We start from the raw sequence: 25,939 nt of genomic DNA on the forward strand, positions 1-25,939 counted from the left end.
TAGAATTAAATGAGAAATTATAACAACTTTCTAGAGGCAAATTGTAAAGCTTTCGTGATGATCTATATAGGAGCAAGCACATACTGAAATTCATACTCTGATATTATAATTAGCCACCAGAAGTCTAGTTGTTTAAATGTTAAGTTATTTTCAAACAACCAGTTTTTTTAAAAAATTGACTACTTGTGATTTACCAAAAAAAAAGGCCTAAAACTGCATTCATTTGTGATGAATGCTTAAAACCCCATATAATGTGTGACTGAACATGTTGCCATGATACAGAACAAGTTTGCTTATTTTAGTTAAATATAATTTATATGGTGAGACTTTTCTTCATACAGACTGTATAGTAAAGTTTTGGGCTTTGTTTCCCCCACAGGAAGTATGTTTTGTAATGTAGATTCCTGTAAAGAAATACATTTTGATTACCCTTGTTTCCTCAGGGGCCTTGTGTACATGATGAAGAGACTGGTCTGTCTCATATAGGAAAACCTGCCCTTCAGGCTCTATTATATCATTGCCACTTCTATGAACATTTGAATAAGATGGTGAATCACTGTTACTTAGGTCGATACACATTTGATTTGAATTGTTCTGTGGGAGACAGCCTCATGGCAGAAAAAAATAGCATAAATGGTAAGTGACATTATTTATAACTTCAGTGGTATGTTTTTAAGCCAAATGCTCTTCTAGCTTGGAATTCATCTGTAGGTGTTTTTACAGAATGTGTTTATTCATTGCAACTGTCTTTTTAAATTGAATGTATACTTAAAGAATTAAGTTGTGTGTGTTATAAAGTTAGAATTGTTGGTCTCTTAAAGGTGTAAGAATTAAAATTTTAGTTCATCTACTCCAGTATCCTAGAGACAATTATGTATTTTGTATATGTGTTCATAGAAGTTATAGATGGAAAATACCTGTTAGATTATCCAGTCCATCTTCCTGCAAAAAGTAAAGATGGGAAAATACTTAAATTAATTTAACTTTTAAGAGGTGTGACTTTGCAGTACAATAGCAATGAGAAAGCTCAGGGAGGCATTGAATATGTGGCCTGTTCTTAAAAATGAAGCGGCCTTCATAGCCTCTTGAGAAGACACAACTTGTGTGTCTTAAGGAACCTCCACAGGGGCTCTTAACAGAATGGTTCTATTCAGACTTACTCTGATATATGACATAGCAAGGAATGTTGTGTGGTGAATATAGGATATTATTTGGCACCTATGGAAGTAAATTCTCTGTCCTCAGAGGGTGAATGATTGAACTCATACTGATGCAAGACAGAAGAGGAGAGTTAGCTATAACTCCATATATAGGTTGTCCAAAACCATTTTGTTTGTTTGATATAGTAATTTTTTTACTACAGCATTGCACAGACTCAGAGAATTCATGTCTAGGATCTCAGCAGTGAAATGATTGTACATCACCTTGAAATTACTACTCCTTGAGTTAATTTCCAGCAGGACAACACCCTTACCTGTGTCTTAAATTAATGTACTTAGAGCTGTTCTATACCACAGAAAGGTGCTCTTCAATCGGAAACATAGTTTTGAAAAATCTGTCTACAATCATTTTAGGGTCATTGTTGTCTTACACTTCCTCACAACATTTCTTTTTCATTTCTCACAATAGGTTCTTCTTGGCTTATCCTATCTAGATTTCCTTAAGCTATTCTATTAATTTCTTAGTGTTTGATGTATTTTCCTTACTTACACTCTACAGTGTTTTGAAAGAAGTTCACCCAAGGTGCAAAATATCTATTTCTAAGGGAAGAAAACAAACCAAAACCTATCTTGAACACTTACTGGATTTTTACTGCTGGAATTTTTAGTATTTTGTATATGTAATCATACAGTCTTGTACTGTACAAAGCTAGGCAGAATTGGGTTTGGTAATTATTTTCATGGGAGACCTCAAAGGAAAGCCTACTGTAGTACCATACAGTGTATTGTTGGTGACATAGTATGTGGCACTTTTTATTCTCTGCCCACCTTTCCTCTCTTTTCTGGAATCCTACCGAATATTGGGGATTTGGAGAAGTGGTAGAGGGAACTGAGGTGGTTGGAACACCAGGACCAGTTTTAGAGCTCCACCCTTAGAATATTGGCATACACCAAGGGAAGGGGTTAAGAGGAGCTCATGTGCACCTCTGTGGCCACTGCTAATAAAAGTTCTACTGTCTGAGCTGCCCCCAGCTGGCACATCCCCTAAGTGGAAATATGCAGATCCTGTCTCAAAGAACTCCTGTTACAAGTAAGTAACCTTCATTTGCTTAGTAACTTTATTTTCTTGGTTGATTATACCCACCTTCCTTCCTATGCTTTCTCTATCTTTTCGACCATAAAAATAAAATCTTAAAACAGCTAATTTTTTAACTATTCTATTATTTCCTTTTTCTGCAGATTTTGATGACTCTATTAATCTTTGGAGAGTTCCATCCAGTCAAAGCCAATCTCCAAGTTCTCAGTCAACATCTGATACTATGGTAAATGCCGTAGTATTGCATGCATATTACATTTAATGTTGTTTATGTCTGTTTTCTTGAAAATATTATATAATGTAAGTGCTAAAACTGGAAAAACTGAAAAACTAAGTTACGCAAACATCAAGCTTTACACTTGTTTAGTTTTAGTAAATTGAGTAAAACCTCTGCATTTAGTCACGTATGCAATTTCAAAAATAGTGGCTTAATTTGCCCAGTTCATGTAAATATGCCTGTAAACTTCAATTCTAGAGCCTCTAAATCTGATGAAATTTCCTAAAAATTATGTTCTAATTTGTTCTATTGAGTAAATCCAAATGAAGTTGTTCCTAGCTACTTTTTACTTTGTCCAAACTAATGCTTAATGGTTATACATCAGCATAATGTCACAAGATCATGACAATGGGTCAGAATATCATTGTATGCAGGTACGAAGTCACAACATCTTTTGAGCCCCAAAATGTTTTTCGAATATATGAAAATTCCACAAGCAATATTTGCAAGACATAGGACGTTAGCAAATCTCTTTCTGGCTAGAAGAATGATAGCTGCAATACAAGACTACAAGCATACATTATCCGTCAAGATATTAAATGTAAAGCAAGAGAAAATTGAAATGGATCCTCAGGGCTCAAAGAAGGGAGTCATAGGATCTCTGAAAAGGAAAAAAATATTGTACAACGTTCATATATTACCTGGTGTAAGTTTTATATGTCTTGTCTACTCAGAGTTTCCCAAATGTTAGTCATGACTCCCCAGAAGGCTTTGAGATATTGCACAAACATTTTAAGTTTAGTAAAATGTAATTCATTAAACTTAAAATGATAAAAAATTAATGCAATAGAAACCCTTTAATGGTATGTACCTTGAGGTCACTGTATTGTTATAACCTGAGCACTTGAGGTGAAACTAGCTGTTTGAGGAACATAGATACCTTATTATCTAGAACTTCCAGCCAAGGCTGCATTTCAGACAGCCGCCAAAAAAATGTGCCCAAAAGTATTGGCAAGACCTATCCAAAAAGATTCAGGTCTGTTTTGAAAGAGGGGACGTTCGTGATACCGATAACAGAATTAAAGAGGCACTTGGTCCACCTTGTAAAAAGACCTCAAACCTGAAAGTGAAAGATGATACCATATTGAGTGACAGGCAAAAACAACTTGACTGATGGATTGAGCATTACAAAGTACTCCATTCAAAGGATGCCATTATGTGTGATACTGCCTTAGCTGCCATTCCCCAGCTTCCAATGATGTAGGAGCTGGACCAAACACTAACTCTTGAAGATCTAGAGAAGACTATCAAAGAGATTGTGCCTAGGAAAGCAGCAGGCAATGACCAGATACCTCCAGAGCCCCTAAAGGCAGGAGTGAGGAGCTTGCGAGTGACATCTATGTACTTCTCCGCGCCTGTTGGGAAGAAAGCCATATACCCCAGGATCTGAAAGATGTAAAGATAATTACTCTATATAAAAATAAAGGGGATAGGGCAGCCTGCAACAACTATCAAGTGAAATCTTTGCTCCGAGTGGTCATCAAGCTTGGAAGAGTCCTGTTGAAAAGACTCCAAGTCCTTGCTGAGAGAGTCTACCCTGAGAGCCAGTGTGAGTTCAGAGCTGGATGCTCCACGACTAACATGTCCTTCACATTGCACTTGTTGCAAGAAAAAAGCTGTGGACAGGCACCTCTCTATCTAGCATTTGATGACCAACAAAAGGCCTTTGACACAGTTAGCAGGAATGACATCAATAAGATCCTGTTGAAAATTGGCTATCTGCAAAAGGTACTCTCCCTATTCAAGGAGTTCCCAGGGGGAATGAAGGTAATCATCCAGTATGGAAATGAAACATCATCCAAGTTTAGTATTGATACTGGTACGAAGCAAGGCTGCGTCTTAGCACCCACTGGCTTTGGTATCTTCTTCTCTATTCTTCTTAAGTATGCCTTTGGAAATGATCAATCTGGCATACTAATTGAATTGAGGATGTAAGGCAGCTTGTTTAACATCAGATGATTCTAGCATAGAAGGCATGGCACCCAACTTACTATTTGGGATCATCTTTTTGCAGATGACACTGTATTCGTCTGTAATTCACCCGATGAACTGCAGGTCATGATGAACAAGTTTTCTGATGCATGCACCAAGTTTGGCCTGGTAATCAGTATAAAAAAAACAGTTGTCATGTCATGAAGTATCGACATTCTATCTAAAATCTATGTCAATAATGAGGCTCAGGACAACATGGATCACTTCTGCCCTCTCAGCTCAATTCTTACCAGCTCACTTAACCTGGATAGGGAACTTGATGCTAGAATCGGCAAAGTTTCTGTTACCTTTGGCAAACTTACCTCACGTATTTGGAACAACAGATTGCTAACCCTGAACACAAAGGTGTCTGTTTATCAGGCTTGTGTCCTTAGTATCCTCCTTTATGGTTGTGAAAGCTGGGTTACATACTCCAAGCAGGAGCAAAGATTGAGCAGTTTCCACTTCCACGGTTCTAGAAAAATCCTTGGAGTTACTTGGGACCAAACGGATCACCAATAACGAGATCCTTGAGAGAACCAACCTAAAATCTATGCAAACTATGCTGGACTTTCACAGGCTTTGCTGGTTGGGACATATGGAGTACATGCCTCAAGATTTTCTGCCGAAGGCTGTGCTCTATGTCCAACTTAAGACCTGCCCACAACACAGAGGAAGACCAAAGCTCTGATACAGTGACAAGGTGAAGTAAGGCCTCAAGAAATTCAGCATTCCCACTGACAAGTGTGGAAAAAACTTCCTAGAATCGTTCAGTTTGGAGAAACCAGGTTAAGACTGATGCAGCCACTGCAGAGCACCCAAGCTGAGGCCCACAGGCAAGCCAGGAAGCAGAGTATGCTTCAACTGCCATCTGGTGAGTGGACCTGTAGCCACTGTGGGAAGGTTTGCCGCTTGCACATAGGGCTTTTTTCCCATACCATTGCTAAGCACCACTGACGGACCAACTTTGTCGCATCTCCTTTCATCTATCAAAACATTGGACAGCCATAACCAGATGTGTATCTTTAAATTTGACTTTTATCTAATTAAAGGTATCAAGAGAAGATTACTCCAAGCCCAACAGATGTCATGCTTTCCCCCATCAAACCTGAGAGAGAGCCTATATGGCTTAATTGGTGAGAAACTGCAGGAGCATTTATGTACAGTGCAGATTAAGTCTCACTGACCCTAAGTAACTCAGAGTTGCCAGCTAGTAAACCAAATCTCCAGCAGGAACCGCTCTTTGATATTGTAATAGAAATAAAAAAAAAATCCAAATTCTTTGCCAGAGTGCTAATCTCTGTAAACTGAAGCTGCTCTTTGTCTCAACTGGTTGAACTTCAAGATTCTTTATGGAGGCAACTACTGCCTCTTTTCAGTTAATCTCTGGATCTGTTGGGTTATTTTTTGACATACTGAAACATAATGGTGTTCTTTTTCTTTTAATGGATAATGATGGTTTTGAGTGCCACACAATTCCTACTTTCATTAAGCTATCTTATGCCAAAGACCTCATTAAAAATGGGTTCCTAATGGTCTTAAACAAGAGTGTTATTAAATTGTTATTAAATTATTATTATTATTTTTGGCTTCTCCTGCTTTCGACCTACTTCTAATATAGACATCATAAGAGCTTTCACTCCAATTAATCCTAGAAATTGACTGTTGCTGAGAAAACTAATATAATACCTATTTCTTATATAGCAATTTTTCATCCATAGAGCTCAAAGTGCTTCACAAAGGAGATAAGTATAGTTATCCCTATTTTACAGATGGAGAAACTGAGGCACAGAGAGGTGAAATAATTTGCTCTAGGTCACACAGCAGGGCAGTAGCAGAGCTTGGAATAAAATTCAGGTCTCCGGGATCCAGTCCAGTCCTTTGACCTATCTATTTGTTCACACTGCCTCCTGTTGCAAGATCATATATTGTAGGATCGCTCTGGATTGCTGATTTTATACCATATCTGCATCTTTAGTTTTCTATCCAGTTATCTTATGGATAGTGGAAACATGTAATTTTTACTTCTCCTAGAAAGTGTTTCCTTTCAGCAGATAGAGTATAGTCAGATGTGGTGAAAGTACTCTTAAATAAGACGTTTCTTTTTAACTTTCCCGCTAATTAATAGTCTCACTGAACACAAGTGACAATTATATTATTTTTATTTTATTAGCTTTATATTATAGTATTAGGTGTCCAAAGACCTCAATCAGTACTGGGGCCCCAACATGCTCAGTGTTGTACAAAGAGATAGGACGTCGCAGTCCCGGTCCAGGAGTGCTTATCATGTCAGCATGACCAGTTTGCAGTAACTTTTACAGAAGGTGGCACGGATTGAAGAAACTAAAACCATCTCCGAAATGTGGCCATAACTTTCAGTGGTGACCATCCTTTCCTAGGGAACCTTCTCATTATTTTATAAATGTGTGTTTATGCTCTGGATCCATGGCTATCAGAGTGTTATACAGTGAGGTGTTTAAGCCTTGGGATGGAGCTCTCACTAGAACTGATTATTCAAGGTCTATTAGGGAAATTCCAATTGTTTTGGGGGCAGGGTTAATACTCATGGTAAAGAAAAGTACTTAATTTGTAAGTAATGGTAGATGAAGGACAAAAACTCAAATTTCTTTTGTAATTTTTGTTTACATTTATGCTTTCCATTTTATTAGCTAACTCACAAATACCCCTTACTTTCCTGTCTTTTCCAATCTTCAAAATCTTTAGTTTTTATGCCATAAGAAAGTTAAATTACTTCTGGTGAGAGGACATAGGTAGTGGTAAAAAGATCCTTTTACTGGATATAATGTCTTTTACCTTAAGTTCATCACCATCAGAGGTGATAAGATCTTTCCTTCCTAGAACAGCAGAACACTGTGAAAATGACGTTGTTGTTGTATTGTATGTGTCCAGTTTAGATAGCAGAAAAATTCTGTTTTTAAGCTTTATCCTGCTGTGATGCTGCTGTGAAGCCATTACCAGCAAAGGCTTCACTGGTGCAAGAAGCTAACTAGGTACATTTTTATAACCAGTTTAAATTATTATGGATTTTTACTTACCTAAGACCTTGTTTTCCTTTTCTTGGGCTGTAAGATTCAGGCAGCTTGACAACACAAAGTAGGGATAAGGAAACTGTAAAGTGTACATGTTTTACCTGTACTATATGCTGTGCTACTAATAGTTTCTTGAAGTTTTGGATAACCATAATTGAGATTCCTTCTCTAAGCTTATTCTGTATGTAGTAATGAACTCATTCTTTCAACACCTGGGCACACTTACGCCTTTGCTGGTTTATGTAACATTATTTACTAAAGATTTTTCTATGACTATTGGAGAGTTTCTTTAAAAAGAAACGGAATTATGGCTTTAGCCAATCATTTAAAAGATTTTCGGAGTGAAAGTGCAGTGCTGAATCAGTGCAGAGTTGCCCATAAGTGGGCATCTCTTCACTTTGCTGACCATTGTGACTGCTGCTTTGTATTTGGGCCTGGGTTTTTTTTGTCAATCAATCTTCTGATATTTTTTTTAGTAGTTCGGGTTTATTTTATTTCTGGATCCTGACCTTTACTGAATTACAAGACAGCTGTGCTACACCTTTCTTTCTGCATGTACCAAGGCAGTTCAGACCTGTCAATGGGCCTGCAGAGATTGCCAAACCTCCCTGTGTCAGATTAGCTACTTCTGGTGATGCAAACCGTGGCGATTCATCACTCCTGTCTTACCTGTTAGCTTCATAACTTTTGAAGTTGTTTTGAGGAAGTTGCAAGCAAGGCTTTCATATTATCCACTTCTTAGGGGGCTTTCTTTCTTTTACTTTTATTTCTTTCTCCCCCTGTCCCTCCCAACAAAGCTGAGCAAGTCTAAGACTAAGAGGTGAACCCCAACTGAGAAGAGACCTTCTCAGACCTTCAGATCTGCCAAAATTAGCAAACACTTGCTCAGAAACTACTTCACAGAGACATCAATCCTCTTGAGTGCTTGGGATTCAGCAAACTGGTCTCTGCTCATTCAAAGATTTTTCTTCATGAGTGAGCCCAAAGTTCCCCCTGAACAACCTGGTCTGGTCCACCTCTAAAGGGATAAACGACAGACTCCTGACCCTGATTCTTAAGTGGTCAGTTAAGACCACTTGACAAGGAATCTGACATCCATTTAGACTCTCCATCTGTGCAAAAGGAAGATCTGAGTTCTGTTAGGATGATCCCCTGCACTTCATCTCCAGTTATATATTGGAGAGTGAGGAGCATCATATGTGATGTGAATAAGCTCAGGACACCTCCACCAGCATGGGTTATGACCTAAAAGGAGAGAACAGACAAAAAAAGTAGTTGGTCCTCAGGGGGGGACTACCATATACTCAAAAGGTAATCAAAAGGATTACCATATGTTCAAAAGGTAATCAAAAGGACAACCCAAAAAAAATAAATAGAGTGAATAAAGCCCAAAAGCTGTCCTGATGCTCATCGATTTCCACAACCTCTAGCATCTCGCCCAAAGAAGGGAAGCTCCAATTTGGATCACAGTAACAATGAAGCTGAGAAGCATAAGGAAATGTTTTCATTCAACTTCATTCCTTTTTCAAGGAGGAATGGGAAACTTCTAACAAAGGGAAAAGGCTCTGTCAGCAAGCTTTGAAATTCTATAGGATAATAGAAACTTTTTCCTTCACCCTCCCCAAAGCCAATATAGCAATTGTACTCCCCACGAAGAGTATAGTTCCTGCAGACAAAAAGATAGAAACCACTCGTAGAAACTTCTTCAGAATCCCTGATAGCTTTATTTGCAGCCACATGTTTCACTAGAGCCACAATTTCCCAGTACAACAAGCTAAAAAGACCCAATCATCATAATAAATTCAACTTGTATTATGGAAAATATCTGTAGCCACTGCATTTGTGATTCCCTGAAACTGGTAGCAAGAATTGTAGCTAATTCAGTGGCTGGATGTCACATCTGGCTTTAGCAGATAGCTATTTTAAAGCACATTCTTGGTGCCTCAAAACTCTCTGGTGGACTCATGTTTGAGAACTATTGATAAGGTGTCAGAGTAGCAGCCGTGTTAGATGCAGAGTATGCATCCGAAGAAGTGGGCTGTAGTCCACGAAAGCTTATGCTCTAATAAATTTGTTAGTCTCTAAGGTGCCACAAGTACTCCTGTTCTTTGTATTGATAAGGTGGTATCTGATGACCTGGACAAGCTAAAGCTTCTCACTCCAGCAAAGTCCTAGGCTGACTACAAACCCTAGGCAACGGCAGAGGTTCCTTTTTAGACGGATCCAAAGCCCATTGAAGTCAGTGGGGTACCTTTCAGTTGATTTTGGTGGGCTTTGGATGAGGCCTTTTGCTCTTATCTACAGAGAAAGAGAAGGGAATCCTCTTGTGCCAGCGGTAAAATCTGGACATGGAACACCCAGAGGAAACCCCGATCAGATAACAAGTCCAACCCGTCCTTCCAGTCCAAACAGTCACTGTGGTTGTAACCAAATGTCTCCATCCAGAAATAAGCCTAGGGGCAGGCTATCCCACTGCTCAGATGCTTGGTTCCAGTTGACTTCAGATTGGTGGGCATTGGAGAATGTAGAATGGATACTTGCTCCACATTGCTTATTCATTACTTCTTTAAATTCAAGAGACACCAAGAAACATCAAACCATCTGTGAAGAATGTGTGAAGAATATCTGTATTTTTTATTAACATTGTGGGAATCCCCATTTGTTTGATATTCAGTGAGTGACAGATATAAAGAAGCCCTATGGTTAACTCAGTGCTATGGGGCTCTGTAGGACTGCAGGAAAAGCAGACAATGGATGTAGTTAATTCCCATCCCTGGTATTCGACACACAGTACAGGTGTAGTTCCTTTGTAAGTTGACCCATGCCATGTTCTCATCAGCAGGCAGGCAGGTGGCCCTGAAGGGAGTGGGAAAAACTTCAGGCAGGAGCTCTTAAACAAAGGGACTTGGCAAAAGCTAAAAGATATCCTGGGACCTGAGCAACACCTGAGGGGGTGGGGTGAGGAAAGAGGTAAGACTGTTTGAGAGGTAGCATTTGTAGGGGACAACCTGTCTCTCCCTTTCACAATGCTTGGGGTGGTGCCTGGGTTAAGCAGAACACATTTAAACTGGAAAAGAAAGGCTAAGTTTAGGTAAGACAACGCATGTAGGCTTTTGATATTTTTGACCCTTCTCTCTGCTTGCAGTGTTCCTATGATTAAATAAATCATACTGTTTTGAATAAGCTATTTTCTGACCCTCCTTGTACCAGCTGGTCACAGCTTCTGGAGAAAAAAGAACTAGGAGTACTTGTGGCACATTAGAGACTAAGAAATGTATTTGGGCATATTCTTTCATGGGCTAAAATGGCAATCATACTGTGGCCAGGCAGCATGAAAAGCTGAAATCTAAATGCTTCAGTGATTCAGATTCTTTTCCAAGGGGGATGAAAAAAATCATGATTTACAGAAGAAAAACAGAATGGGATTGGGAGGCTTCCAGTATATTGAACATCTACCAGTTAAGAAAACTGATATGCCTCAGTAGGCCTGTACTCCTTCATTAGGATTTGCAATGACAGGACATTTTACAATGAAGTGTTTAAAGAGAAGACTTAGGTCCTGAACCTAAAAAGACTTACTCGGGCACTCATGTTTAAGGACATGAGTAGCCCCATTTTCAGTTCAGTGGGGCTGCTCACATGCTTGAAGTTAAGCACCTACATGATACTTTCCAGGATCAGAGCTTAAGTGTTTTAAAGAACCTGTCCATTGAATGCACATGTATTAATATAAACAGCTAGTGTAATGTTCACAACCAACTGGTGTGTGTCTACAGCAGTTGCTAAGGGAGGAGCTATTTGCTTACTGCTACTCTGGTTATCACATTAATCTGAATATTTAACTATATTCACTAGAGATGAAATCAAAAGGTATGACAAAAATAATTCTGTTGTGGCAGGTTTTATTCCGTTTTGCATAGTTGAAAACAGTTGTGGAAAAGGCTGAAGTGCACTAATGATCTGTCATGACCACTGGGCATATGTCACTGGCACTGTGGAGCTTCAGGCGAGGCCAGGAACCGATTTTTTAACACTGACTATTAAAACAAACACACACTACCCCATCCCCTCCCAAACACTTTGCTCCTGAAAAATTAACTATCTTTGGACAATAAACACCATAATATTAACAAAGAGTGAATCAATTGCTTTGTTTTTATCGCTTCCTAGATCCTTTCTGCCTCACCGTCAGTGGGGAGTGTTGATGAGCTGCAGGCCCCTATCCCGCTAGCATCAGCTTGTTTTGTCCCTGAAACACCAGTTGATCGGCTTATGGCTCAAGGTAAACCAGATTTCAATTTAATTTTTAAATGTATCCATGGACATAAATATTTTTTGGTTGCTTTGGGGTGAAGGGAGATTAGCAATATTGCGTGAGGTTTTCTGTGGAATTGAAAGTAAGAAATCCATTATCCATGTGAGAAGGGAGAGAATTACACATGAACATTAAATACAACAGCTACTTCTTAAAGTTATAGCTAATTTTAAAAAGTATCTTTTTGGAAGTTGGTTGTTTGGCGACCTGACCCACATTTGACCCAGTAGTCTAGAAATAAAAGGTTCTATGTACTAACAAGTTGGTAATAACCAAAAGTTGCATGTGGTGGCTTTTTTGTAGCCTATCTGAAATAAATTCATAGTCTGTCCATTTCTAATGGACAGATGTCTGCATTGCAAAAACAATCACCACACTTGGCACTGATTGGTGGTCTTACTGGTGGTCTCAGCAGTGGGGCTGCGTTATATGAGCACAGAGTCTGAACTTTCCTGGCATAGCTATGTAAGGAAGCCTTTAGAGATCTTTTTAGAGATACAGGTGTTGGATGGACTTTGGTTTTCATTGTTGTCAATCTGTCAGCTTTCCAGAACGCTAGGCTTTCAGTAGAGAGATAAATGTCTCGCATAAAGGTCTTCTGTTATGAATTTCTTTGTCCCACTCTTTCCCCATCTCTCCTAATCTGTTCTCAATCTAAAAAAAAAAAAAAAAGTACTTCGCCCCCCTGTAGCAGAGCAGTTGTTTTTTAAAGTGATTGTTATGTTACAATGAAAAACTGTATTTTTAACATTTTCAGGCAAATTAGCAAGCATTATGAATATGCTTCTCTGGATTCCTCAGTCATAGAATCTGGGCATCATCTTACTTAATTTTTATAATTTGTGATATATTTTATTATCACAAATGATTAAATAAAAACAATAATTAAGGGAAACACTGCATAAAAATATTTCATTCATTATTTTAATTTTTTCCCACTTGTCTTTTTTCTGATTATTCATTTAGGTTTCTTGTTCCGCAAATTGCCAAGCAGCTTTCCATATTTGACTTCTTATAGTTTGAGGTGTAACCATATGAAACTTCGTATGTTTTGTTCCAAGAAGCTCTTGTTTTACTGTTTAAAAATCTATAGGGGAGTTGGATACACTGGGTAGCAAATAAAATATATAGTTCTTTGTATTATGTAATTACTCTGTCTTGTCTTTGGATGAGTGTTTTTGTTTTGGTCACTGTGTTCTAGGTCAGAGTGACACAACCACAACAGCATCTCCACATGATTCTCCCCAGTCTGGTGTTCTTTCTAATCAGTGTGCTCTAGTCACACCTCCTCTCCTGTCAGCTGTATGCAGCCTGCTGGACAACCTGCTGGTGGTTGTTCCAAAGGACACTGGAATTGCTCTTCGACAAGCACGCTTACTAACACCTCTCAGTAGGTAAGAGATCAATAACTGCTGAGCTACAAACAGGTGCAGCAGTAAAGGAGAACTAGAATAGGATCAGCAATATCCATGTTTCTAACCAGAACTTTGTGACAGATATTGATTGGTTCTCGGGTACTCTGAAATGTTCACTAACACTTTTTAAATAAAGCTAGCAGACGCATGTGTTCATTTTATGCTTACGGAAAAGGTACCTATTTCCAGACAGATGATTCTCATTATTTTCAGTGAGTCTTTCTGGTACAGGTTTTCATCAGTGCGGGCATCTCCTCTTTCCCTCTGGTAATGATTAACCTTTGTTCAGATGGGTATTTATTTATTGTCCATTTTTGAATATGTGATCATCAGACATTGAGAGTTGTAAGTGATTATATTTCATTGTGATTTTTTTTCATTGCACAAAGTGTATGTTTGTGTATATTGGAAAGTTGGGTTTGGAGGGGAAAGTGGAGTTTGACAGCATGGGACTTGTCCTTTTTCCCTCTCCTATATCTCCAAGTGATATTTGGCAGCTGTGAGAGGGCTTAGGTTTGAGACCCTCCCTATTTTTGTTTCTTTTTTTAAAGAACTCAAAGTAATTAAATGCAAAAACTGTTAATACTAAACAACATTAAAGTGATACTCAGGTTAAAGTTAATATATATATTTTTAGAACAAATGTAGTTACAGTATGTTACAAAAAAGGTTTAGTTTTTCAGACTGTAAGTGGTTGGTCCACCTGTGACATATGAAGCACTAGAACTACGTTTGGTCACATGAAGGAAGTATCTGACACTGTTTTTAAACAGTGAAACTTCCTGTCAGTTTTATCTTAGTGCAGGACACTCTTTAGAATGTCAAAGACTTTTATTAGGGGCTTGTCTACACAATACATATTAATGGAATTAAAGCAGTAAAAATCCTACTGGTGTAGATGCAGTTACACCAATATTAAGGTGTTTATACCTGTATAGCTTATTCCTGTACGGGAAGGGGAATAATCTATACTAGAATCAGACACCTCCCTACTGATATAACAACATCCACGCTAGTGGTTGTACTGGTAAAACTATTTTGCTTTAAAAAAAAAACAAACACAAATACCTTTTATACCAGTATAAGTGCATCTGCACTAGGGTTTGAAGTAATATAGCTATTTGGGGATAATTGTCACATCCCTGTAATGTATTTTACTCTAAGTTAATGATATGTACTGTTATCTTTAAAGCATATTTATAAAATTTCTTTTGTTTTGCATGAAAGTTGAAACATATATTACTCTAACAAACTGTTTATCCTATATTTTCCATTAGTCTTGTAAATGCTAGGTTTGTTGAAAGATGTATGTTGGAATTGAAAGCTCCTCTGCCTCATCCATGTCACATTGAACATACAAAAGTTCAGGTTAGTTGTATGTGATTATGAAATGCACTGTATGAATTTAAAAATCCTGAAGTTCATTAAACGTATACAACTATATCAGTTTGTTTACATGTATACCCAGTATCTTAGAACAGCTGTATCAAAGCTATTCTGAATTGTCATGTAAATTACATTAAATCATAATTCAATCAAATTATTATGTAAACTTGAGAGGAAAATATACTATGCACTATTCGCAGTAGGCTATTCATTGTGTTTTTAAGAGTTATACGTAAAACTGTCAAACTATAAAACAGTTTTAACAATCTATTCTAAACCATCAAGAAAAAAAAAATTCTTTAAAACTTGATTAAAAACCTCCCAAACGCTACCCTAATTCTGTATGTTAATTTTTGACCTAGTGTGATATGTAGAGATAAACTAGAAACTCTCCAGGTCATAATTAAGGCTACAATTAGGTCACGGACGTCATGGAATCCATGACTTCCATTGACCTCCATGATATTTTCTGCCACGGGGCTGGTAGACAGCAAGCGGCAGGGGGCTGGCGGACCTCCTGCACCTGCCCTGCTCCACCCCATGGGCAGGGGGACTCCGGAGTGCCATGCACCATAGCAGTGTGGGACCCGAGAGGCCCAGCAGCAGTGGGTATCCCTGCCTATCCCTCTAGTTAGGGATATGTTTAGTGACAGGGACAGGTCACAGGCTTCTGTGAATTTTTGTTTATTGCCCGTGACCTGTCCATGACTTTTACTAAAAATACCCGTGACAAAAACTGAATCTTAGTCATAGTGCATTCTAATAGTGATGATACAGCCATTGCTATTGTGATAGGAATGGAATCACAAAAATTATATTGAAACACCATAATAGTCATTATGCCAAAGACATTATATTTTAAAAGTGTCAATTAGCTTAAAGTAAGTGGAGCCAGATAAAATAATTTGTTGCTGTGTCCACTTTTCCATGAAAAAAAATGTTCTGACATGTTTAAATAAAACGAAGACTATCAGCAAATTGCTAGGATACTGTTGCTCCACATGTTCTGTTGTAAAAATGTAGCCTTATGTCTTCAGAATGAACTCTTCGGTTATACAAAAGCACATGACAGGCTGGGCATTATGATGTTTTATACTGAATAGTTTCAACCAGTTACTGTCTCATATATGTGTTGTTTTAAGTAGCTGTTTAGCATGCAAATCCTTGCATCTGGCTGCACTCATATTTCTCCATCTAGTTGTCCACAACAAACATGGCCACTTCAGTTGAGGCCCTAGATCTTGCAGACATTAAAGCAGATGTGTAACTTTACACATGAAGAGTTGAACTGTTGTTAGTGGGACAACTTGCATATGTATAGTTATGCACATACTTAAGAGTTTCCAGGATTGGGGCCCTAATGCTATGTTTTTCTTTCATAAAATAAATAATATTATATAGAAAAAAACATGGGCAGAACTTGTCACAGCAAACGTCAGAAAGAAATAAAAAAAACTAATTCCTTAAGTTTCGCAGGCGGATGTACTGAGAAGTCATTATCCACTCCTCAAATATTTTGTGAGGCTGACCATTGATGTATGGGGTGAAAAATTGAAGCCAAGGTCTTCCACAACATTTAAGTTGTATCAAAAAGAACTTTCATAGTCTAAATGTGTATATATAACTGTGCGAAGGGCTGCCATATTCTTTTATCAAACAATTTACTTAAACTACCAAAGAGACTGCAAAGAGAGCCTCTTTTGAGAGAGTCTGGAAACACTCAAAAAGATGTAATTCACTGACCCTCCTTTAGTTCCTTTGGAAAAATCACTAGCATTTTTTAAATCTTCAGTTACAGTGGCCATTATCAGGATATATTCATGTTCTCATCAGTGTCCCCATGCTGTATTTTTCTGTTTGCTTCACAACTATTCCGAGGAATATCGTTTAGTCCTCTAGGTTTCTCCATAACTTCCTCCTAAGAAATTTCCTTCTCTATCAGTGATACCTTGAATTTCACACCAGTGTCTGTAGAATGGGAATTTTCCATCATCTTGTATAATAAATGTTTGCGGGGCAGAAACATCACCTTAATTGCCCCATCTCTTTAACTGATATATATATTTAGGCTTGACAGGATTAAATTTTAATTGATAACTCTCAGGAAACGTCAGTTTCAGCTGACACTGAAATCAATGACAAAAAAATCAATGAGTATCTATACTCTGAGTGTATCTGGGAGTCCATGCTAGGAGTCCTCTGCAGCCCTGCTGTCATGGGACTAAGTTGGGTCTGTGACAGTGCAGCAGTATAGGGCTCCTTGTGCTGCCTCAGGGCTGGTGACAAATTAGGGGTGGAGGTGCGGGGAGAGTCTGCGGTCCTCATGGGACAGAGCAGAGGGCTGTGAGGAGGAGCCCCCAGCTGTGGGGGAGGCCACCCCACTGCTAAAACTGAGTCCTGCTGACACAGACCTGCTTTCTCACTCACTAGCTGGGCATGCCGGGGGTCTCTGCTCTGCCCCACCAGGACTACAGACTTTCCCACACCTTGTGCTAGCACGGATCAAGTGTCACCAGCAACTCCATTGTCACAAGAATGAGGGGATAGGGCTGTGACAGCAGAGCTGCAGAGGATTCCTGTATGTCTGCGGGGCTGGTGACACCTGATCCCTGCAGAATCAAGGTGCAGTGGAGACTACAGTTGTCCTGGCCTTGCAGAGCAGAGACCCTCCCGTGACTAGGACTTCAAGGAGGAAGACGAGCCCCTGGTGGCAGGGAAGGCTACCCCACTGCTGAACAGTTCCTGCATGGGGGTGGCTCCCCCACTCCTGGCTGGTGAATGTGTGAGTGAAGCCAATGACACCCAATTCCTGCAGACACATGGTGCAGGGAAGGTTGCAGTCCTGGCCCAGCAGAACAAAGACCCCCTCAGCCCAGCTGTGGGGGGCTTTAGGAACTAGTCAGCAGCAGGGTGGCCTTCTCTGCAGCCGGGGACGACGACGACTCTGCTATGCCCAGACAGGACCCCGAACCTTCTCTGCACCTTATGCCAGCAGGGATCCAGTGTCACCAGCTCCACGGCTGTGCAGGGAGCCCTCTGCAGCTCCCTAGTCATGGCCCAGCTCGCTCACTCACCAGCCAGGAGTGTAGGAGCCGCCCCTGGCAGGAACTGTTCGGCAGTGGAATGACCACCTCCGTAGCCACAAGTTAATCCTTGTGGCTGGGCATCTCTGTTCTGCAAGTCCAGGACGACTGCAGCTTCCCCTGCACCTTGCTCCCCGGGGCCATAGAGAGAGCCACCCCGCTGTCAGTACAGCCCTAACCCTAAGTCCAACCCTATCCCCCACAACTTTAAAAATAAAAATAGTTAAAAATAAAAAAATCTTAAATAAAAATGGACAAAAAAAGTCAAATTAAAAAAATATATCAAATTCTGCTAACTATATATATAGATATATAGACAGATATAGATTCCCAAAAAGGTGCATTATGTGGTATTGCCTAAAGTAGGTCTTTACATACTGTAAAATCAGGTTGCAAGGATCCAGCTTTTGTGTCCTTTTTACTATTTTAACAGGTTTTATTCCTACTTCAGTACTTGTCTTCAGTGTCCAAGCTTCTACAATCATGTTTATTGGTAGACACTCACCTTGTAATCCAGGATGAACTAATGAAACCTCTTTTGGGAAATACCTTAATGATCCTCTCCCTTCGCTCTCTGGATGGCTTGGGTAATATGTAGATACTTCTCATGTCTAGACAGACAGATGCATGTCTTACTCAGCAAAATCAGTACCATCTTTCCTGACATTGTATGTTAAACTGTAGAGTTACATGTTTCATTTGCTACATGCTAATATTTAGAAGTTTATATCTGCTAGCCATTTACTCTCTAGTCTTCTAACATAATTATGAAATAAGGAGAGAAACTGAGTTAAAATTGGTTTGGGGCTGAATTATTTGTGTATGGGATGGGGGTTGCATGTTTGTTTGGTGTGTTTTTTTTTTTTTTTCATCACTTCTTATTTTAAAGGTAAGTTTTTGTGGTCAGGCTTAGATATCCAGATTTCTGTTTATGTGTCAGTAGCTTGAACTTCCTATGTTCTGTTTGCAGATACTGAGTTAACATCTGCGGTTCACCAAACATGGACAGACTTGTTTAGCCTTCTGGCTATACTGTTAAGGAAAAGTGGCCAAATCGCTCTTCCATCTGTGACAGCAGCTCTTGGAAAACATTGGACTGCAATAATTGGTAATGCCTATTCTTAGATGGATTTAGGCCTTGCAGCTAATAATGAGGATGACCTCTTATTAGATGCTATCAAATACTTATAAAGGACATGTCCATAACAATAAACAAAATGTGTCTGCTTTTTACTGAGAAGATATGGAGTGTATTTTTACCCTTGTTTGTTTTTATAACTTTTTCTTATATAGTTCCGTAAAGTCATTTCTCAGCTATTACACAGCTTTCCAATTTTTTTTTATATAGACTTTAACAGTTTCTGGTTCTGAACTTTGGGATAAAGTAAATCAGCTTTAATTAGAGGCTGAACAGAGCCATAGCATACTGTTTTTTGTTTGGGTTTTTTTTCTTACACTGATAGTTTATGTAAAACATAAGAAAGCAAACAAAAACATACAAGCCTGAAAAATATTTTTAAAGGTCACAAACTTTTCTTGCTGCATGAGTCATTATGTAGTCACTTGTTATTGTATAATAGTTTAAACTATTACACAAATAATAATTTAATTATTATAATTAAGACCCTGATTAAGCAAGGTAATCTAGCATGTGCCTACAATCAGTCACCTAAGTAGTCCCATTGAAATCTATGCTTTTAGTTAGGCATGTGCTAAGTAACTTGTTGAGCCAGGGCCTAACTGCACTTCTGCCAACAGAGTCAGCTTCTAATGAAAAGCTTCGGACTGTTGCTGTCTTTAGTATAATGCAAGCTCTGGTCTAAAGTGAGGGGAAGGCTACAAAATTCAAGCAAGTGAAGGTTGACTAAACAGTTTCAGTGCTCATTTGTGGTTTTGTTCTTTTAATTTCAAATGTAACATGGAATACACCTCTACCCCGATATAATGCAACCCGATATAACACGAATTCGGATATAGCACAGTAAAGCACTCGGGGGGGGGGCTGCGCACTCCGGCAGATCAAAGCAAGTTCGATATAATGCGGTTTCACCTATAACGCGATAAGATTTTTTGGGTCCCAAGGACAGCGTTATATCAGGTAGAGGTGTACTTAATCATTCACACTTTCCATAAATTTAGAATACAAAAATATATTTTTAAACTTAGGAGCAAATACTTAGGGCTCATTGGATGTCTCTTGCAAGCACTGGTGTGCTGTTCCATGACCCAGGCACATACCTTGGATTAGTCTGTTCCAGTTCTGAAATGTTTAACCATGTCTTGATGCTGAAATTTAAAAAAAAAAATCTGTTATGTATTTGACCTTTTAGATACAATTTGTGACTGTGTGCATCTGTCTACCACATGTCCCAGCTTATATATGGCCAGTTTGCAATTCCTCTCCATTCTCTTGGCTGAAGAAGGGAAAAGGCAGCTCCAAGATAAACAGAATATTTGCCCCAACCCAACAATTACTTTTCTTCTAGATGAAGCTGAAGGAAGTTTGGCATCAGGAGCCAAACTTAATGAATTAATAATTCAGGTATAAATTTGTATATTCAGTAAATTAATACGATGGTATTATGGTTTTGATTATATGACTGAGATCATGTTTCTATTGTAATTCTGAATGTCTAATTAAAAGCTAGGCCAACCTATTTTGAGAACTAATCTTAGTAAAGAATCCAGAGCACTTCAGACAAACTGGTTTATTAACTGCATATAGAAATCACTCTTCCCACCACTGTTATACAGCTTTTTCTGAAGACGACAGCTGGTTAACACCACACAGCGACATTACATAATAGTTTAGGGTAGGACGTGAATACAATATCTGATTTCAACTGCAGGGGAAGATTTTACATAATTAGAATATCATTATGCAAATTTAAATTGGAAATAATTCAATATTTTGGCCAAAAGGATTCCTACTTTTCGAAATATGCCTTGGAATATTTAAGATCGGTCTTTTTTTCACTAGTTTTAGTCACTAGAAGCTGTCAAGTTTGTTTGAATTTGTTCTTTATAATAAGATATGGCTAACTGCTCTTATTGTTCTGATACCTAGACGCCCAGTGATATTTCTCTTAATATTCCATTATTTTGCCACAATTGCTGGAACAATAGTTTTTTTTCAAGTATGTGTCGGTGTGGATCTTACTGTAGATGTGCTTTATTTACACACATGAGACTTGAAAAACTTTGAGTAGCAGTGACTGTTGGGGCCTCTCGTGCCCTGTGACACCTTAAGCTCTTGTGCGTGGACATGAAGGGTGGTGTGAACGTAAGAATGGCAAAACTGGGTCAGACCAGTGGTCCATCTAGCCCAGTATCCTATCTTCCGATAGCAGCCAGTGCCAGATGCTTCAGAGGGAATGAACAGAACAGGACAATTAACAAGTGATGCATCCCCTGTTGTCCACTCCCAGCTTCTGGCAATCAGAGGTGTCGTGGCACCCACAGCACGAGGTTGCATCCCTGAACATCTCGTTAATAGCCATTGATGGACCTGTCCTCCATTAGCTTATCTAATGCTTCTTTGAAACCAGTTATACTTTTGGCCTTCACTACATCCTCTGGCAACAATTCCACGGGTTGACTGTGCATTATGTGAAGAAGTAAGGAAAAAGGAAGTTTGTTTGTTTTAAACCTACTGCCTATTAATTTCATTGGGAGACCCTGGGTTCTTGTGTTATGTGAAGACATACCTAACACTGCCTTATTCACTTTCTCCACACCATTCATGATTTTATAGACCTGTATCATATTCCCCCCTTAGTTGTGTTTCTTCCAATATGAACAGTCCCAGTCTTTTTAATCTCTCATCATGTAGAAGTTGTTCCATACCCTTAATCATTTTTATTTCCCTTCTCTGTACCTTTTCCTATTCTAATATATCTTTTTAGAGATGAGGTGACCAGAACTGCATGCAGCAGTGGTGAAGGCGTACCATGGATTACGGCATTATGATATTTTCTGTTTTTATTATCTATCCCTTTCCTAATGGTTCCTAACATTCTATTAGCTTTTTTGACTGATGCTGAAAATTGAGCAGATGTTTTCAGACAATTATCCACTATAACTCCAAGATCAATTCTTGATTGGTAACAGCTAATTTAGATCCCCAACATTTTGTATGTATAGTTGAGATTGTTTTCCAATGTGAGTTACTCTGCATTTATGGGCCACTCTCATCTGGTGGAGGGGGATAGCTCAGTGGTTTGAGCATTAGCCTGCTAAACCCAGGATTGTGAGTTCAGTCCTTGAGGGGGCCACTTAGGAATCTAGGGCAAAATCAGTACTTGGTCACTGCTAGTGAAGGGAGGGGGCTGGACTCAATGACTTTTCAAGGTCCTTTCCAGTTCTAGGAGATAGGATATCTCCATTTATTTATTTATTACCCCTTCAAACGTTATTTTTCCTCCCTTGGTATCCTGCTGTCAATTGAATTGTCTTGTTAGACTGACCTCACACTTGGTAAGACAAATCACATATTTTCATATATTTATACCTGCTCCTGTATTTTCCACTCCATGCATCTGATTAAGTGGGTTCTACCCCATGAAAGCTTATGCCCAAATAAATGTTAGTCTCTAAGGTGCCACAAGGACTCCTCATTGTTTCTGCATTTTATCAACATTGAATTTCATCTGCCATTTTGTTGTCTAGTCACACAGTTTTGTGAGATCCCTTTGTAAGTATTTACAGTCAGCATTGGACTTCACTATCTTGAGTAATTCTATATCATCTGCAAATTTTGCTACCTCACTATTCACCTCCTTTTCCAGTGGCCACAACCTTCAGTTTCCTCTTGCTGCTTGTGGCAATAAGACAGAACCTGCCAAGTGTCTCTCATGCTTAGCTCAGGCTAACTTCTTTATGTCTTCAGAACTACTTCTGATCTCCTGATTTCGACTGGTGTGACCCCTCTGTACTGAACTTGTTAGTGAAACCGCCTCTATACTCTTACACCCTGTATAGGGCTCTTCAAAATGACAATCTCAAAATCTGCAAGCTTCAAGCCTTGTCTGTTCCTGAAGGATGAATACAGTAGATGTCTCTCTTGCTTAGGGAAATTGCATATTCTGAGCAGATGCTCTGTATTCTTGTCCTTCTCTGCTATGATACACTGGTCGCAAGAGCAAGGCTAAAATTCCACTTACTTCGAGCAACCTTGAACGAAACAAGTTCCAGAATTCTATTAGTGAACATGCCAGTATCATGGAACAGCCCTTCAGTCACTTAAGATTGGCACGGAGAAGACACTGCAAAAAAAAAAAAAAAATCTGGTGCCAACACTTACAGCCCCAGCACCAAAGCCAACCTCAACATCAGTGTCAAAGCCAGCAGTGACACCTCAGTGTCTTGTCAGTCAGGCACTGAAAGGGGGTCACTCCATCATCAAGGAAGAGATCTCTCTCAGATGGTATCCCTGGTGAGTCTGCCAATGCCAGAATATCAGGAGGAACCAGATCCAGGCACAGAATGACATCACCTCCCTATCTTGCCACCAAAGAATCTCTCTCAATTGCTGGATAAAGAGATATGTGCTTGGCACCCAACAATTCTAAAGCCTTTCAGGAGCTCATTGTGAGGATTGCTGGAGAGTCAGACATGGGACTTCTCTGAAATAATCAAGCTATTAGAAATTCTGTCAGCTTCTGGTTCATCAGGATCATCCTCCCCATTAATGAGGGATTGCTTGATCCAGCCAAACCATTGTGGCAGACACCAGCCACTATACCACCAATGGTGAAATGGATCAAAAAGAGATACTAGGTGAGCCCCTTAAGATTTTACTACTTCCATTCACCCCATCTCAGGCTCTTTAGTTGTACTAGCTGTGTAGGAGAAATAGAGAATGAGCAAAAGTATGCCTAAGGTCAAGGAGTACAAATGCCTCAACCTCTTTGGAAGGTTGTGAGGGCCTGCTGCGATAAGTGTGACTTTTTCGCATGGGACAAGATGAGTGCCTTTCTCACAAAGCTCCCTCATGACAGCTGAAAACAGAGCCGGCACCAGGCATAAGCAAACTAAGCAATTGCTTAGGGCCCAAGCAGCTCAAGAGGGCCCCCTATTAATTATTAGTATGTGTTTTTGTGGGGGGAGGGCCAAAAATATTCCTTCGTAGGGCCTCCCAATTGGCTGGCACTAGCACTGGCTGAAAGGTTCTTAAGGGCATCATAGGGAAGCCCAGCTGGTGACAGCCTTACAAGCAGCGATGGATGCCTCAGACCCCTCAGCCAGATATATGGCCACTGCAGTGACCATGCAGTGTGTATTGTGGCTTCAAGCATTGGTCAATCAAGGGAAGTGCAGGCCATGGTAAAGGACTTGGCCTTTGAGGGCTGATAACTTTTTCAGTGAGTGTAGAGACAGTTTTTAATTTCTTCAGTGAGTGAAGAACACTATCTCTATGCTTTCTGGGAATTTATACCCCTGATCTGTACCTTGAGCCCTCCCATCCTCAGCCCCAACCAAGACAGTGCAGGCTGTCCATGCCAAGAAGTGTCTGACCTAAAACAGGGTGCATCTAATGTAGCAGTGATCTTTTTCTCATTTCTGAATCATTACTTCCTGTGATTGATCTAATACTGTTTTCTCTGATTAACCTCTCAATCCTTGCTCCAGTTAAAGTAGTAGGGAATATGTTAAGGGATGAGTTCTCAGAGAATATGGACTTTTTACGGTTGTTTTCTCAAGACAATTGAGGGGAAGAAAAGGAAAAATGAACTTTTGAGCAATGGGTAAGAATATTGTATAAGTAGCACTTAGAAGCATTTATTTACTCCTAAGGGGTCACATAATGGGATATTCAGATTACAGAAAAACAACATAATAGACCAATTAGTAAATATATATCAAATATTAATAAGATGAGAACACTTATTACTCTAAGTACTAGACAAGATAGAGACAATTAGCATTTGAACAGGTAGGAAAAAAGCCTTTAATACTTACTAAGAAAAGGGCATAAAATGTGTGGTTGAATCACGAAAGCTCTTTGGCAACTTCAGTTGGAAGGAACTCAAAATGTAATTAATGATCTGGGAAAACTAACAGATTAAAATGTTTAAATCTTTTAATTTTTATCATACACTACTCCATTATGAATCCCCAAATTCTGTTATAGAAATAGCAGAATACTTGGCTAACCCACTGTTAGAAGAATCGCTATTGTATGTGGAAAACAAAATGTTAGCCATGATTAGCAATGTCACTGAACTTCTGTTTCATTTCACCAGATACTTATTGTGGGGTGGCTTTAGTTTTTCAAATGTGTCTAATAGGAAACTGAACCTGCACTGTGGGTTTAGGGCTCTTCGAGGCTTGATTTACCCCAACTGGTACCACTTTCCATGGGGTTTCCACTTAGGGAAGGAAGCTTCACATCGCTTTCAGAGCTTGCTAAAAGCTTGATGTTGGAGATTGCTTGCATAATGACTCAGCACAGCTCCCAGCTGTTCTGGCTATGTCCCTCCCTTCCTAGGACCAATCACATTTTGAGTTGGTTAATTACATACTCCTTTGTGAGGGTTGAGGGGTATTATGTGCTGCCACAATTCTACACTCTCCTAGACCCTTCCTTTCTTTATTATACCCATCTAAGCTAGCATACCTAAAGATAAATCAAGCCAAAAGTCAGTTTTCTGCTGTTGAGAGACTTCCCAGCTGGAGGGCTTAGTGAGAGATTTTCAGTGGCCCAAAGGGGAGTTAGACAACCAACTCTTATGGACTTTCAGTGGGAGTTGAGTGCCTAAATCATTTTTGTACCTTTAAAAATTTCCCTCTTATTTCCAACAACCAATACATATAATTTTTTGCATCCCAAACTAAGCCATTCTTATTTAGCTTCCATTTCCCCTGACTTCTCTTGTTAGTATCTGAGATGCCTTCCAGTTCTACGCACTACTCATTTCTCCTAAGGTGATTTCCTTGAACTGCCATACTTCAGCCAAAAGGTAACCTACATATAGGAACTACAGCATCATATTTTTTTCAAGTTATGTTAAATCTGTTAGTGGTTGATGAACTGTTCATAAACAGTACTTCATTCTAGATTTTCATTTGTTGTGGTCCTAGCAGAAGAGATTCCCCCTCCCATCTCATCCACTTCACCTACATCAATATCCTTGCAGATCCCCTGTTCTTACAGTATTTTACTCTTCTCTTTTCTTGTAGAACTG

General features: G+C 39.3%; 1 protein-coding gene across 6 annotated transcripts in view; it reads left to right on the forward strand.

Moving 5' to 3' along the window:
* The window catches only part of RTTN (rotatin), a 163,385-nt gene that overhangs the window by 99,828 nt on the left and 37,618 nt on the right, over positions 1-25,939 (forward strand). For all 6 annotated transcript variants that reach the window (XM_034762541.1, XM_034762540.1, XM_034762539.1 and 3 more), the window contains exons 33-40: positions 444-636; positions 2,400-2,482; positions 11,725-11,836; positions 13,071-13,263; positions 14,562-14,652; positions 18,187-18,340; positions 18,724-18,861; positions 20,084-20,295. In XM_034762541.1, the coding sequence (XP_034618432.1) occupies positions 444-636; positions 2,400-2,482; positions 11,725-11,836; positions 13,071-13,263; positions 14,562-14,652; positions 18,187-18,340; positions 18,724-18,861; positions 20,084-20,295 (1,176 nt within the window). The remainder of the gene's footprint in view (positions 1-443; positions 637-2,399; positions 2,483-11,724; positions 11,837-13,070; positions 13,264-14,561; positions 14,653-18,186; positions 18,341-18,723; positions 18,862-20,083; positions 20,296-25,939) is intronic.

The sequence above is a fragment of the Trachemys scripta genome, chromosome 2 (genome assembly GCF_013100865.1).
Source record: "Trachemys scripta elegans isolate TJP31775 chromosome 2, CAS_Tse_1.0, whole genome shotgun sequence".
Classification (NCBI taxonomy): domain Eukaryota; kingdom Metazoa; phylum Chordata; order Testudines; family Emydidae; genus Trachemys; species Trachemys scripta.